Below are 15456 nucleotides of genomic sequence, written 5' to 3' on the forward strand. Positions count from 1 at the left end.
TTTCGTTTAATCGTCAATTTTTTTTTCAATCAGTCATTAATAGTTATCCCATAAGGACGCGGTGTGTCAGTGTAAGATCACCCCGATGGCCGGAGGCCAGAGGGTGATCTAACACTGACACACCAAGTCCGAGTGGGATAACTATTTTACATCCCAGCTCTTTTAGATTAGATGAAAAAACATTTACAATTCATAAAATCTAGTTTAGAACGCCACACAACCATTATAATATACTTTATATATTACTATATGATGTATACCCTTTATGACCCCCGAACCCGATGAGTAGATATCAAACAATGTCAACTCGCCCCACACTATATCGCCACTTTATAAAAAAATCTCCCCACTCTTGTTTACCGAATCGCCCACTTTAAAAAAAAGTGTAAAATCAAATTGAACAATCAGTCTGACAACTCACTTATTAACGAAAAGGGTTAAAACCCCAACGAATAAAGGTCTGCCAACTCTCCCCACTTATAAAAAGATCTTGCTTCCTTTAAGTATGTTAAATTACTGTAAATTCATATCCAGTCGTCCTGGTGTAGTGGTATGTTTCTTGGCTTGATATGCTATAGGTTTTGTGTTCGAATCTCAGCATATCCACTGGATTTTTTCTACGTGAATTTTGGTAGATAGTCTATTCCGTATAATTGATTATAAGTTTTATAGTGGATTTGACATTCCCGCCAAAATGATACAGAACAAAGGAAAGCATGCACAACAAAGAAACTCAAACTGGGGTGATCTGGTTGGTACGATCCGGCTCAGATCACCCCTGTTAGAACAAAGGAGCTGGGATGTAAGTGTTGTTATGAAAATATGGCAGGTAATTAAAGTTCGTGTTTTGAAGCCGACGTTTAAAGATTGTCACCTGTTTGTAAACAATCGATAAAAAAAAACAACAAAAAAGCATGATATTGAGCACGTGTTTAACATGTAAATTCAGATAATAGTTTATTTTAAGGACATCCATGCGTATTGTGATCACCGGATTTTTTACGAGATGGGTCACACTGAGGTCACTTTGCATACGGAAAATATGTCTGGGGAATTGCTTCCTGGAAGAAAACAATTAAGATAAAGTAAACTTCTTCTAAATATGAATAAATTCAAGCTTTTTTTCCAAAAACATTATATGTACATAAGTTTTATAATGAAAACTATCCAAACTAAACATATGCATTATTTTTTTGATTTGAGGTTTCTTATGACTTTAAATGACTAGAATTGTCAGTTGTCCAACCAAAGTTCTTTGCATCTCTCAAGTCACTCCTGCTGCCGCCATCAATAAAAACTTAACCGCCACGAAATAACGCAACAGCGTTTAAAGTGGCTTTATACACCAATCAATCGATCACAGCAAATTTGTAACAGGCATACGCTTCCCCAGACTTATTTGAGTTTTCACATGTTTTGTTTTATGTGAGTTGTTTGTCTTAGTCATATAAGTATCGTATTTTGTTTTTTTGCCATGGTATTATTTGTTTATTAGTGACTAATGAGCTCATGCGTACCTCTGGTTTCTTTCGTCTAACGTTCACATTCCATACAAAAGATCTAATTCTTGAATTATTGTTTATGTAGTAATATCAGTTAAAATTGAGAATGGAAATGGGGAATGTGTCAAAGAGACAACAACCCGACCAAATAAAAAACAACAGCAGAGGATCACCAACAGGTCTTCAATGTAGCGTGAAATTCCCGTACCCGGAGTCTTCCTTCAGCTGGCCCCTAAACAAATATATACTAGTCCAGTGATAATGAACGCCATACTAATTTCCAAATTGTACACAAGAAACTAAAATTAAAATAATACAAGACTAACAAAGGCCAGAGGCTCCTGACTTGGGACATGTTAAACATGTTTGTGAGATCTCAATCCTCCCCCTATACCTCTAACCAATGTAGAAAAGTAAACGCATAACAATATATTTTTTTTGGAGTATAGTAGGACGTACATTTAACCAAACTATAGTACACATTTTTATTTAAGGTCCAGCCGAGGCAATACTATGGCTGCGGGAATTTCTTGCTGCGTTGAAGACACATTTCTGGCCTGTGGCTGTTATCTGCTGTTTAGTTTGGTTGTTGTCTCTTTGATATATTCCCCCTTTCCATATTCAATTTACTCCATAAAGTGTCAATACCTACGTGCTGATATTCCAGAGCTTAAGGTGGTACCCAACACTTTCACTAAAATTAATTTGGCTCGTTTAATTTTCATAAAATTTTGTCTTAGTATTTACTTTGACACTTTAACAAAAATATAAAAAATTAAAATTTTTTGAACCAAACGTTTTGTCAGAAAAATAACACTGGCTATATAGCAGTTTGACAAACACTAATTTTCATCATTGAGAAGCTTTATATTGCCTTCACAACGCAACGTAATTAAAACGTTTAGCTGATATTACAGAGTTATCTCCCTGTAGTGTTAGGTACCATCATAACTTCTATCATGATTCTTTAACGAATAGCTTATTACAGAAAACAACTGGTTTTGGGTTGTTAAGTTGAAGTTATCCCTGGGAAAGTTTGAACTAAAACTATCAGTTGGTTGAATGGCATAAAATTTATGACAATGAACATGATCCACTTGCTGTAGTGAAAATCACGTCGTATTTTCCTCAAATTCGACAAATAGTTGCTTGCCATGACAGATCACACTTGTGGTGCAAGATAAGTATATCATTTCAGATCTGGAAGGGCATCATTTTACAAAGTCTTAAGTTTTCAAAAATGTGCTTTACAAACTGCTGTTAGACTTTTCGTTAGTGGTATTGTCTGTCTTGAACTAGGGTTTTGCTTTACATTTGGTCCTCTAACGTTTTTAAATTGAGGTCAATTGAAGTTGTCTTGTTTTTACAACTAACGTGATTTTTTTTCTTCAAATCAGCTAAAGGAAAGTAACTTTTGTCTATATCAGCAATGCTACATCCAGAAGTCAGTAACATCTTAACGTTTTATAATAAAGTTGACTGAAGTTGTCTGGTCCATACTACGTTTTTTTCCAATTCAGCTAAAGGAAAGTAACTTTTGTTTATTTCAGCAATGCTACATTAAAAAGTCAGTAACATCTGATGGTAATGTTATTTTCTCTGGTGATTGTTCACCGAAAACAGTAAGTGAATTCTTTAAATCTCGGAAGGTTATATCATTCTATATGATTCTATAAAAAAAGAAGATGTGGCATAATTGCTAATGATATAACTCTCTCTAAAAGATCAAATAAAACAGAATATAGATCACCGGACGCCTTCAACGGTGAGCAAATACCATGCCGTATAGTCAGCAATAAATTGTCTGCCCCGAAATGACAACTGTAAAATAATTCAAACGTGAAAAATAACGGTTGTTCAAAATAAAAAAAAAACCAAAAATGGACAAAAATATGTAACACAGCAACAATGTGAAATTAAAGGCTCCTGCCTTGGGACAGACACATACAACAGAATGTGACGGGTTTAAACATGATAGCAGGCATTAGTTTGTTTTTATGCCCCACCTTCAATAGAAGAGGGGCATTATGTTTTCTGGTCTATGCCTCCGTTCGTTTGTCCGTCCGTTCGTCTGTGCGTCCGTTCAGGTTAAAGTTTTTGGTCAAGGTAGTTTTTGATGAAGCTGAAATCCAATCAATTTGAAACTTAGTACACTTGTTGCTTATAATATGATCTTTCTAATTAAACAGTTAAATTAGACTTTTGACCCCAATTTCACGGTTCACTGAACATAGAAAATGAAAGTGGGAGTTTCAGGTTAAGGTTTTTGGTCAATGTAGTTTTTGATGAAATTGAAGTCCAATCAACTTGAAACTTAGTACATATGTTTTCTATAGTATAATCTTTCTAATTTTAATGCCAAATTAGATTATTACCCATTTTCACGGTCCATGGAACATGGAAAAGGATAGTGCGAGTGGGGTATCCGTGTACTTTGGACACATTCTTTTTGATTATTAACTGTAGGTCTTGTAATATGCACGATCAAAAGAAAGGGTAAAATAGAGACCAAAGATAGTAAAAGTCAGGACGAAAATTTAGGTAAAAAAAAGTCAGGATAAACTATAAAAAAAAAGGCAGGACCGAACAGAGTGAAAAATAAAAAGGCAGGACAGAGATTACAGCTAAAAAAAATGCAGGACAAAATTTTTCATCCTAGCCCCCCCATAAAAATCAAATGGTAGCTCCCTAAACTGATAACACCAAAAAAGAAGAACAACAGATAAACAAAACACAACATAGAAAACAAAGAATGACTATATTTAAACGAAACTCACCAAAAAATCTGGTTGATAGAATAACTGTATAAATATGCCATTATTGTATTGTGTGTCTTTACAGAATATTGCGGCAGATAATAGACATTTTTTATATAACCGATTTTTGTCTCCGGAAAATATTATTAAATTTCGACAGGTTACTTAATCTGTTGTAGGAAATTTTAGTACTGGCTCAAGTAAGAGCTACCAAAACAATTAATATCAAAAATATAATTGTTGCAATTTGGAGGAAACGTTTACTGTTTTCCGATGATTTTGTCGTGTAAAGAAAACATATAACAGTAAATTCACCCCGAAATTGATCCGATTGCAAGCTTGATTTACTTCTTTATCTTGGTTTTACTTGACCGAGTACCAGGATATCCAACCACAGAAAAAGTAACCTGTAGAAAAATTATAAACTCCGGAAACAAAAGTCGGTAATAAGGGGGAAAATCCATCAATTTTTCATTTATATGTTACAGTCGTGCTACTCAAGTAATTCCAATCAACTCAACACAGTCATTTGCCATGAATGCTGTAAAACTGATTTTTGTAATGTGAATGGATGCGGCCATACAGGTAATAAAATTTATACAATTACTAGTAGCTGACTATGCAGTATGCACTTTGATCATTATAAAAAGCAATATGGTTACCTATAGTTGTTAATTTCTGTGTCATTGGATCTCGTTTGAAGAGTTATCTCATTGGAAATCATACCACATCTTTTTTTGTAGATACCATCTTGCTTAATGCTCTGAATATCTGAATATTCCATCCCAATCTTGTTAATATTTTACAGTGATAAAGTAAGAAGATGTGGCATGATTGTCAATAAGACAACTCTTTACCAAATACCAAGTGTCATAGAGGTTACCAACTATTGGTCACTGTACGGCCTTCAGCAATGCACAAAAGCCCTTTCTTGTGTATACACACTTTTGTGATTGCAATTAAAATTCTATCAATGATATCCATGTATTTCAGATTCAAGAAAACTAAAAAATTAAAAAAAATAATCTTGCCAATTCTTAGTTTGAATATTTAATGTTTCAGACCTTTTCAGGCAATTACAAATTTTTCGTGTAACTTGAACGATTTGTTTACCTCATAAAACGTATGAAATTGCACCATGTCTGTGCGTTTTGCATCTAGCAGTTTTATCAAACGTTCTATGCAATATCTAAAACTTACAACAACTGTATAATTGAATAAATAAACTAACATGCACATTGACATATTTATATATACTCAAATAAGTTCTAGAGAGTCATTCGAAATTGTTGTCATACCAAATGATGTCCTGATTATCGCTTCGAACGCGTCAACGTCCTGATTCATTTGTATCGGGGTTATACGGGGTGTAAAAGTTGTTTCAAAAATTAAAAAAAATAATCTTGCCAATTCTTAGTTCTTTTCAGGCAATTACAAATTTTTCGTGTAACTTTGTCTATATGTGTTTTGTGTTTCTTTGTTAGATATTTGTTTGCTTTTATAGTGATTAAGATTATAACGCAATGTTCCCTGTTGTTCCCCAATTTTGATATTTTTACCTATTGTTTTGTTCACAAATAATTTTCAATATAACGGAATTTTATGCAGTGTCATATAAGTGAGTGTTTTAGTTAGCTTGAAACCAGGTTCTATTCACCATTTCTATGTAGGAACTTGCCTATACAAAGTCAGGAGTATGACAGTTGTTATCCATTTATTTATTGTGTTTGCGCATTTGATTTTGCCATTTCGGAACTTTTTGTTTTGAATCTTACTGAAAGTTTGGTATTTTTGGTATTTAATTGTTTACTTTACTGTGTTGTCGTATATTTTAATGTGTCACGTGTATATTAACTGTCCTTGCAAGACTTGTCATTTATACAAGTTTTGAAGGACAATTTATACATCGAGATAAGGCAGAATATATAGACATAATATTTTATATAAATGATATCATTACGAACAACTGTTGAAGGCTTCATTGTAAAGAATAGTAACGAATAGTGAATAGTTAATGGTACCGTTATTGTTATTACTACCATTGGGTCGATGCCTCTGCTGGTGGACTGTTAGTCCCCGAGTGTATCACCAGCCCAGTAGCCAGTACTCCAGTACTGGCATGAAAATACGGATTTTTTGTGTTATTAAATTTGCTGTTACAAAATATTAGAAATTATTATAAATTAAGGAATGTTTCTCCCTCATGCAAAGTTCTGATTCCTATCACGGATTTGGCTATACTTTTTGGAACTTTTGGATTATAGCTCTTCATCTTTTAAATAAGCTTTGGATTTTACATTTTTTGGCCACGATGTTGAAGAGAAATGTATTGTCGAAATGCGCATCTGGTGCAGAAAAAATGTTACCGTTAATGTTATTATTAAGACCTAACTTCTTATAGTTCGTTTTTGTGGGTGTTACATTGTCCTTTTGGGTTTTCGTTGCACTTAAGTGTTTCTGTTGTTTCGTTGTTTTCCTCTTAATACTAATGTGCTTCACTTGATTTTAGTTTGTAAACCTTTTTTTTTCTCTCAATAGATTGATGACTTTTGAACAGCACTATATTTCTGTTGTCTTTATTTATATGCAAACTATATACAACAATTTAAATCTCAAATAAGACATGGAGGCATCCTATATATGAGTGACACCACGAGATATAGGAAGATGTGGTATGAGTTCCAATGAGACAACTCTCTATCCAAGTCACAATTTATAAAAGTAAACCATTATAGGTCAAGATACAGCCTTTAACACGGAGTCTTGGCTTACACCAAACAACAAGCTATAAAGGGCCCCAAAAATTAATAATTTTGTAAATAAATAAAAACGGGAAAACCAACGCTCTAATCTATATAAAAACGAGAAACGAGAAACTCTTATGAACCACATAAACAGATGACAACTATTGTACATGAGATTCATGACTAAAGGCAGGTGCAAAACTTTGCAGCGGGATTAAACGTTTTAATGGTACCAAAATAAGATTAAATTGCCGAAACAACTCTACTTTATTGATTGAATCTTTCCTTTTGCACTAACCCTAATATATTAGTGGAAACAATAAAAACTTAACGCACTCATAAGTATGCTAGTCATTTTGTTTAGTTTCTATTGTTACCTATTATGACTGTATTGACCTGAGGTATACGGGGAGGGTTGCGATTTCAAAAAACATGTTAAACCCGACGCATTTTTGCGCCTGTTCCAAGTCAGGAGCCTCTGGTCTTTGTTAGCCTTGTATGATTTTTAATTTTAGTTTCTTGTGTATATTTCGGAGTTTAGTATGAAGTCCATTATCTCTAAACTAGTATATATTTGTTTAGAGGCAAGCTGAAGGACTCCTACAGGGGCAGGAATTTCTCGCTGCATTGAAGACCAATTGGTGACCTTCGGCTGTTGTCTGTCCTATGGTCGGGTTGTTGTGTCCTTGACACATTCCCTATTTCCATTCTCAATTTTATATCCACGTATATATGTCCATGCCTGGAACTTTTTTCTCTCACAATATTTAATTATTTTAGTGTCTTTATCTGACGAATCTCATTTTTGTGCAACATGCCAGGGAGTTAAAAGACCAGAAGACTGTAAGAAAGTATCAAGATGTACAACTGATCAGGTACTCAAATTCGTATACATTGAATACTATTTCAAAGTGTTAGTTCAGTCATATCAAATAAAATGCGTTGTGAATGTGTTTTAACCGAACCAAAACAGAACAAATCTTTAAGTACCGTACAGTTCAGTATATAAAGGTTGCACGGTCCTAAATTGACTCAAATTTCCTTAAAGTCTTTAAAAATATAGTTACCCTGAGAAGGTCCATTAAAACTTTGAAGTGTTTCGCTAAATACGCGTAAACTCCGTACAATTTTTCGTCTTTTAACGTTTTTGATTCAAGCGTCACTGATGCATGCGTTTATATTAGACGTAAATCGCGTCTGATGTACCATATCATAAACCTAACATCGTTAAATGTAATAAGTATGTTCTTAGCTTTCTAAATTGTTTTAGATCTAATAGCTTGTCTTGATTTATGCATACAATCTATTCAACATGTTTTTTCCAAGAACTATGTTTTTTTAACAATTTTCTTTTAATTTGCTTTAAAAAAAGGAAGTGACTTCAATGTCTACTTCATTACATTATGTATTTATAGATATGCATGATTGAACAGAGTCACGATTTGAATGGTCAAATAACACTGAATATGGGATGTGTCAGAAAAGATGTAAGTTGATAAATATTAATCGTTGGTTTATCTGCAAGTGTCGTATGATGTGTATTGTGATGTTCTGTATCTACTTGCGAGGTCTGTTCTGAAAAATTACGAGTCTTCCAGATTTTATGCCCAACCTACCATGGTAGAGAGGCATTATGTTTTCTGGTCTGTGCGTCCGTTCGTCCGACCTTCCGTCCGTTCGTCCGACCTTCCGTCCGTCAGTCCTTCTGTCCGTTCGTCCCGCGTCATGTTAAAGTTTTTGGCTAAGGCAGTTTTTGATGATTTTGAAGTCCAATCAACTTCACGGTTCACTGAACATAGAAATGATAGTGCAAATTTAAGGTTAACGTTGTTGGTCAAGGTAGTTTTTGATGAATTTGAAGACCAATCAACTTGAAACTCAGTACACATGTGCCCTATGGCATGATCTTCTTAATTATAATGCCAAATTAGTTTTTTTTACCTCAATGTCACGGTTCACTGAACATTGAAAATGACAGTGCAAATTTCAGGTTAACGTTTTTGGTCAAGGTAATTTTTGATGAAGTTGAAGTCCAATCAACTTAAAACTTGGTATACATGTTCCCCATGGTATGATCTTTCTAATTTAAATGCTAAATAAGAGGTTTTTTTTACCCCATTTTAGGGTCCACTAAACATAGAAAGTGGAGCATCCGTGTACTATGGACACATTCATGTTTTTTATGAATTAGAAGAATCAGTAGTGCACTGATATTCAAATATTCCATATGTTATACAAATGAAATCATAAAAAAAAGAAACCGGCATCGCCATTTAGTCATCATGTGCATATCACTTTAATATATACTGAAGATTAAAGTACATGATTCGTCCATCAGTAGAGACTCAATCTACATTGGTGTTATATAAGACCACTTTAAAGCATGTCTCTCGCAGTAGCAGGACTAGTACAGTGTTAGAAATATAAAAATGTACTTCATTTAAAGAATATGCCCACGATCAACGCTTTTACAACCAAATACAGCATGACGTTCTTATGTTTATGCTTCAATCATTTACATCGAGAGTATTTAATAGATTTTCGTTTGTTTTTCGATACATTGAATTTTTACGTAAGTATGGATAGAACGTGCAATTATAGCTTTTGTATTTGATACAGAATTAAAATAGAATGAAATTCAAAACAGTGTGGCTGTGGCCATTGATTGACACATTAAATTCATCCATTGACTGGGACAATTTACGTGAACGTTTGTCTATAACGACCACTGTTCACGACGTACCTACGATAGACATTAAAACTGTGGGGTTACCAAAGGTTTCTTAATTAGAAAATAATTCGAAAAAATAATCAGGAATAACCTTTATGTTTTGATTTATATAATTGATATAAATCAAAACATCGTGTTATTTCTGATTAATTTTTCGAATTACTTTATTAAGGTGTTGAGAACCTTTGGGAACCCATAAGTTAAGTGTCTTTAAAAAGTACATAGTGAGTAGTGGTCGTTACATACAAACGTTCACCTAAATTGTCCCAGTCAATGGATGAATTTAATGTGTCAATCAATGGCCACAGCCACACTGTTTTGAATTTCATTCTATGACACCGAGAGCGTCAGATAGTCGTAGGAAAATCAAAATTAAGTATTCTTATGAAACATACATGTAATGTCATTAATGTGGATTACTTTTCATGGGTACCAATTTTCGTGGTTAAAGAAAAAGTTGCAGTTTCGTGGATATTCAATTTCGTGAAAATACAAAATTCGTAATTAGTTGATCATTTGATCTCGTGGTTCCTCTGTACCCACAGAATCCACAAACATTGGTATCCAACGAATAATTAGGAATTTACAGTATTTTATGTGTTTTGAAGATTTGTAGTAGTATACCTTCAACACCATGTAGCGGCTGTTGCATTGGGGCATACTGCAATACAAATTGTCAAATATTTAACCAACATCGTAGTCAGCAATTATTTACTTACTCACCAACAAGTATCCTGACGCAAACACCACTCCCAGCACAGAAAACAACACAAGTGCAATCTTCTGGTAAGTAATATAAATAGATATAGGAAGATGTGGTACGAGTGCTCATGAGACAACTCTCCATCCAAGTCATAATTTCTAAACCATTATCGGTCAAAGTACGGTCTTTAACACGAAGCATTGGCTCACAATGAAAAACCCCAAAAAATTACTAGTGTTTAACCTTTCAAAACGGTCTAATCTATATAAAAACGAGAAACAAGAAACACTTATGAACTGCATAAACAAACGACAACTACTAAACATGAGATTCCTGACTTAGGAAAGGTGTAAACAATTTTAAATTCTAGTTTAATAATACCAGACCTCTCCCTTATCTGAAACATTAGGGTAACATCACAACATAGAAAGACACACTATTAAATATCAATTAGAATAGACCCATTTTAATACATAAGAATATTTCTGATAAGTCGAGGGCTATTCCGTTACCAAACGATCGTCGACCGCGAAAACTTTTTATCGATTAGCGAATCCGTGATTGTGACTGTGAAACTTACGTAGTTTCAATAAGCTACAGCCAGATGATTTTGGTTAGTTTAAAAGGCAACTTCACAAGTTGACATACATTATGGCGGAACAAGGTATTTACTATTAACATGATTGCTATCAATTAAAAAGTATATCAAATTTTCTTTGTTATACTGTATGAATATATATTTACTAACGAAAGTTTAATGTGACGTTTAAGGTTCATGTGGACCCTTTGGCAAAAATGGTTGTATTTTCACCTCATTATTTACTCTGAGTACAGACAAACTTGTGCATCTGGAAAAGTTTTAAGGCATAGCATGCCCTAGATAAATAAAATTTAAATATTGTTAATGTTTTAGAAAAAAAAAACTTAACAGGATTTTGCAGTACACTTTTTTTCATTTCTCCAGAAGGTACCAAAATAAAGTTGGAAAAGAGGTTTGAGAACTTCCTCACAGGTAGTAATTGAAGTGAACTGTATTGATTGACATGGACAATAAACGGACAATAGAAACCTGACAATAATTGGTGATTTAAACTGTCTACCTGAGTGGACCATATCCACGGGTGTCATTCGGTTTAACGAGAGAAATGATCGTGAAAGAATATCTAAAGGTGTTCAAGTATTGCGAGACAATCGTGAAAATTCTGGTACCGGATCGTGAAAAATATTTGATATAAATTCTAGTTCAGAATCTGTGAAAAATCGCTTAATTTTCAAAACACGGAACAAATCCGAACAAAAAATATGTCTGTCAAAATGGTTCAACTTCCTTTCGTCAACAATACTGTGTAATAAGATATAAGAAAATATGCAATAATTTATCAGATCGCGACAATTTTGTTTAAATATTTATTTGTTTTTACCAAGTTTCAGATAATGTTTGTACAAAATAACTATGAGATACATTTGATTCATTAGAAAAGAATGCCCTTATTCGGATAAAAGAAGTTATATCTTACTCAAATTCGTGAAAAAACATGTTTGTTTACATTTTTTATGTCATTGAAATGTCGAGAAGCAATCTGTACTTTTAAACTGGATTTACTCAAATACTGATCATAATGTTGAACCATTTGGACAGACAATTTTATTTTGTTGTAAATTTGTGTGTGTAATTGATTAAATTCGAATATTTACTGACTTTTCATATGTCTTCTCGATTAAATATTTTTCACGATCCGGTACCAGAGCTTTCACGATCGTCTCGCAATACTTGACCACCATTGGATATTTTTTCACGATCATATCTCTCGTTAAACAAAATGACACCCGTGATATCAAGCAAAACTCAACTGTTAGTAAATTTTATCATCTGCTGTGACGAAAAAAAGTGCAAAAAATCCAGTTAATTAATAATGTTTTTAAATCATACAATGCATTTGAATTATATATATCTAGAGCATGCTATGCCTTAAAACTTTTTCAGATACACAGGTATTTTTTTTAGGTGAAAATGTAACGATTTTACCCAAAGGGTCCACATGGACCTTAAATATTGGTTGATATTTTAAAAGGTGTTTCCTTTTTTAGTAAGATGCTATTCCTGCGAATTCGTTATTCGATTGAGTGAGTGTCAAACTTTGGTTAACTGCAGTCCAGGTGAGGTAAGTCATTAATATGAAAGAATAAAAGAATAAATCAAAAAATATATAATAGGGCTAATCACTTTTAACTATGAAAAGCAGTAGATAAAAAAAATAGAATCAGACAGCTTAATAAGAAAAATATGATAAAGTTTGTATATGACCTATCATTAATACAAGAAGGAAGATTATAAGTTTTTGAGCATTTTTTCTCACCGATAGAAAAGTCATAAAAATTTCAGGCTTTATATCACTATACCAAAACGACAATCATCTGCACCAGACTCAATAAGACGATAGAATCAACACAAAATTAGTTAAGAGTAAGAGCATCAAAACCCCAAAATTCCGCAAATGTGTTTAAAATCTTGCAAAGGTAGTCTTTGATGGTGGTAAAAAATATTTTTTTATAATACTAAATATCTGTATGACATTTCAAACGAAATTAAGACGTCGGTGGTTTCTAAGATTGGTATGAAATAAAATAAAAAGAAACAAAACAAAAAACAACATACTGGTATTGCTAATATATAGACATAAGAGTTGTGAATGCCAATGAGACAACTCTCCATCCAAATCGCAATATGTAAAAGTAAACTATTATAGGTCAAAGTACGGTATTCAACATGGATCTTTGGCTCAAACAGAACAGCAAGCTACAAAGGGCTGATAAAATGACTAGTGTAAAACCATTCAAATGAGGAAAACCCAACGTTCTAATCTATATAAATCTAGAATACGACTTAAAACTCTGTATACCACACGTGCTAAGGTAAATCTACATATTAAAATTCACAAGTCGAGCTCAAATCAAAACTGTTCATTGAAAAATCAAAAATTTAAAAACTCTGTGCAAAATATATAGAGGTCAATCCAAACCTCAGGGGTCAGCACAGTTTTATATTTTAATGATTATTTATTAGGATTACGCGTGTTATTCTGTGTGCACCAATTTTTTAATGATATTTCTTCATAGACAGATAATATATTATAGTTATTTCTTATAATTTAATTCTAATCTCCATTTAAACCGGCGAAAACCATGAAAAAAGTTAATGTTGTCACGGTCACATAACTAAATTATGCATATGGGCTGATAAACTTAACAACGTCAGCCAATCAGAAGCCGCGTTACATAAAAAATAAAATATGATGATATTTTATCTTCCTTGCAGACTTGTCAGCTAAAGGAATTTACAGGTTCTAATAGTTTGGTGGCATATCGAATGCAATGTGCTAACGAAAAGGTAACGTACAGGCCATTGTCTTACTCTGATGTTTATTGTATATTACTGGGCTGACAATAGATCTGCTAAAAAGCAAGTTTACTTTATTTTAATTGCTTTCTTCCAGGAAGCAATTTCCCGACATATTTTCCGTATGCACCGTGACCTCAGTGTGACACGTGCTCAATATCATGCTTTTTTTGTTGATTATTGACAAACAGGTGACAATCGTTAAACTTCGGCTTCAAAACACGAACTTTAATCACCTGCCATTTTTCACAACACTGACCGATTGAAAAAAAAATTGACGATTATACGAAATTTATGCGCAAAAAATGATAAAATCGTGCACAGAAGACTAAGTTTATGATGTTTGTATGCACTGGTTCAAGAATTGAAATAACATTATTTTTCACCGGTCACTCGTTTCTTATGACTTTAAATTGATATGCATAGATTCAGAACGAGAACTTGTTAATGTGTACCGGTCACTCGTTTCTTATGACTTTAAATTGATATGCATAGATTCAGAACGAGAACTTGTTAATGTGTACCAATTTATAGTGAACAGGCACCAACCATCACCCTAACATGAAACAATAGTGTACCATTACAACTTAGACAGATTTTATAGAAAGACACATGTTTATAATCGATTTCGCTTCAGAATTTTAGCATTAGCTTTCATATGAGTTTGATGATAGATCTAGAGTTTCATCTTTTTAAAATTCAATAAAAGCTATTTATATGTAATTTTATTACAGACATGTTGGCAGGCAGGACCACATGCACGAGCTGGGTGTTGCAAATCTGAAGGATGCAATATTAATGCAGATATTTTACATTAAATTCGGTTAAATTTGTTTCAATTCTTTATAGTTTTTTCCTGTAAGGCAAATTAAAATATATGTGTGGTTCCATTTACCCTTCCTACCCTACTTTTTAGTCTTGATAACAGTCTATTTCTCGCCTTCGTCTGTTTACTGCTGTGTGATCGGGATGTTGTCGCTTTGACACATTCCCCATTTTCATTCTCAATTTTGCCCTGAAGATGTTTTTGTCATTTTTGTTAAGCACTGTAGAAGTCAGAGACTCAATGTTAAGACAAAAACCCGTAAAAAACGTACCTACCCTAACATTTTTAAATGAAACTGGAACCAAACATACTATTTTATTTGACCTTACATACAATTCCCATTCACTCAGTTAATTTTACTATTTCAGCCTTGAATTTTATAACTATTGTTGATTCCCACTGCTGCGTACATTTTTATAACCTTGACTGGAAAAAACGTTTACATTGTCTGCACATTTAATTAATATCAGCTTGTCGTAATGTTCTAGGGTATTGTTCATTTGTGTATTTATCTGTCCTGTGTGTTCTTCCATATTGTAGTTTTATCAATCAGTGTTGTCATTTAAATGTTGTATATAACATTGCCATAAAAGCGAGAGGTTCGGCTAGCAACATAACCAGGTTCAACCCACCATGTTTTAATGTCTTATACCAAGTCAGGAAAATGGCTATTTGGTGTATTCCTTAAATTTTAGTTTGTTACCCATATATCATGTAATAGAGGCCGTCAAGGATATGCAAATTTAGATTTTCATTGGAAAACGAGGGTATATTGGATAAGCTTAATTAACTTCATT

General features: G+C 33.3%; 1 protein-coding gene across 1 annotated transcript in view; it reads left to right on the forward strand.

Annotated features, from left to right (window-relative positions):
• LOC143051609 (uncharacterized) overlaps positions 1-14666 on the forward strand; it is a 31820-nt gene extending 17154 nt beyond the window's left edge. Inside the window, exons 10-17 of the mRNA XM_076224505.1 lie at positions 3053-3124; positions 4747-4843; positions 7783-7877; positions 8418-8489; positions 10342-10519; positions 12525-12598; positions 13753-13824; positions 14568-14666. Coding sequence (XP_076080620.1) covers positions 3053-3124; positions 4747-4843; positions 7783-7877; positions 8418-8489; positions 10342-10519; positions 12525-12598; positions 13753-13824; positions 14568-14651 — 744 coding nt within the window. The 3' untranslated portion in view covers positions 14652-14666. The remainder of the gene's footprint in view (positions 1-3052; positions 3125-4746; positions 4844-7782; positions 7878-8417; positions 8490-10341; positions 10520-12524; positions 12599-13752; positions 13825-14567) is intronic.
• The last annotated feature ends 790 nt before the right edge of the window (positions 14667-15456 follow it).

This window comes from Mytilus galloprovincialis, chromosome 11 (assembly GCF_965363235.1).
Source record: "Mytilus galloprovincialis chromosome 11, xbMytGall1.hap1.1, whole genome shotgun sequence".
NCBI classification, from domain to species: Eukaryota; Metazoa; Mollusca; class Bivalvia; order Mytilida; family Mytilidae; genus Mytilus; species Mytilus galloprovincialis.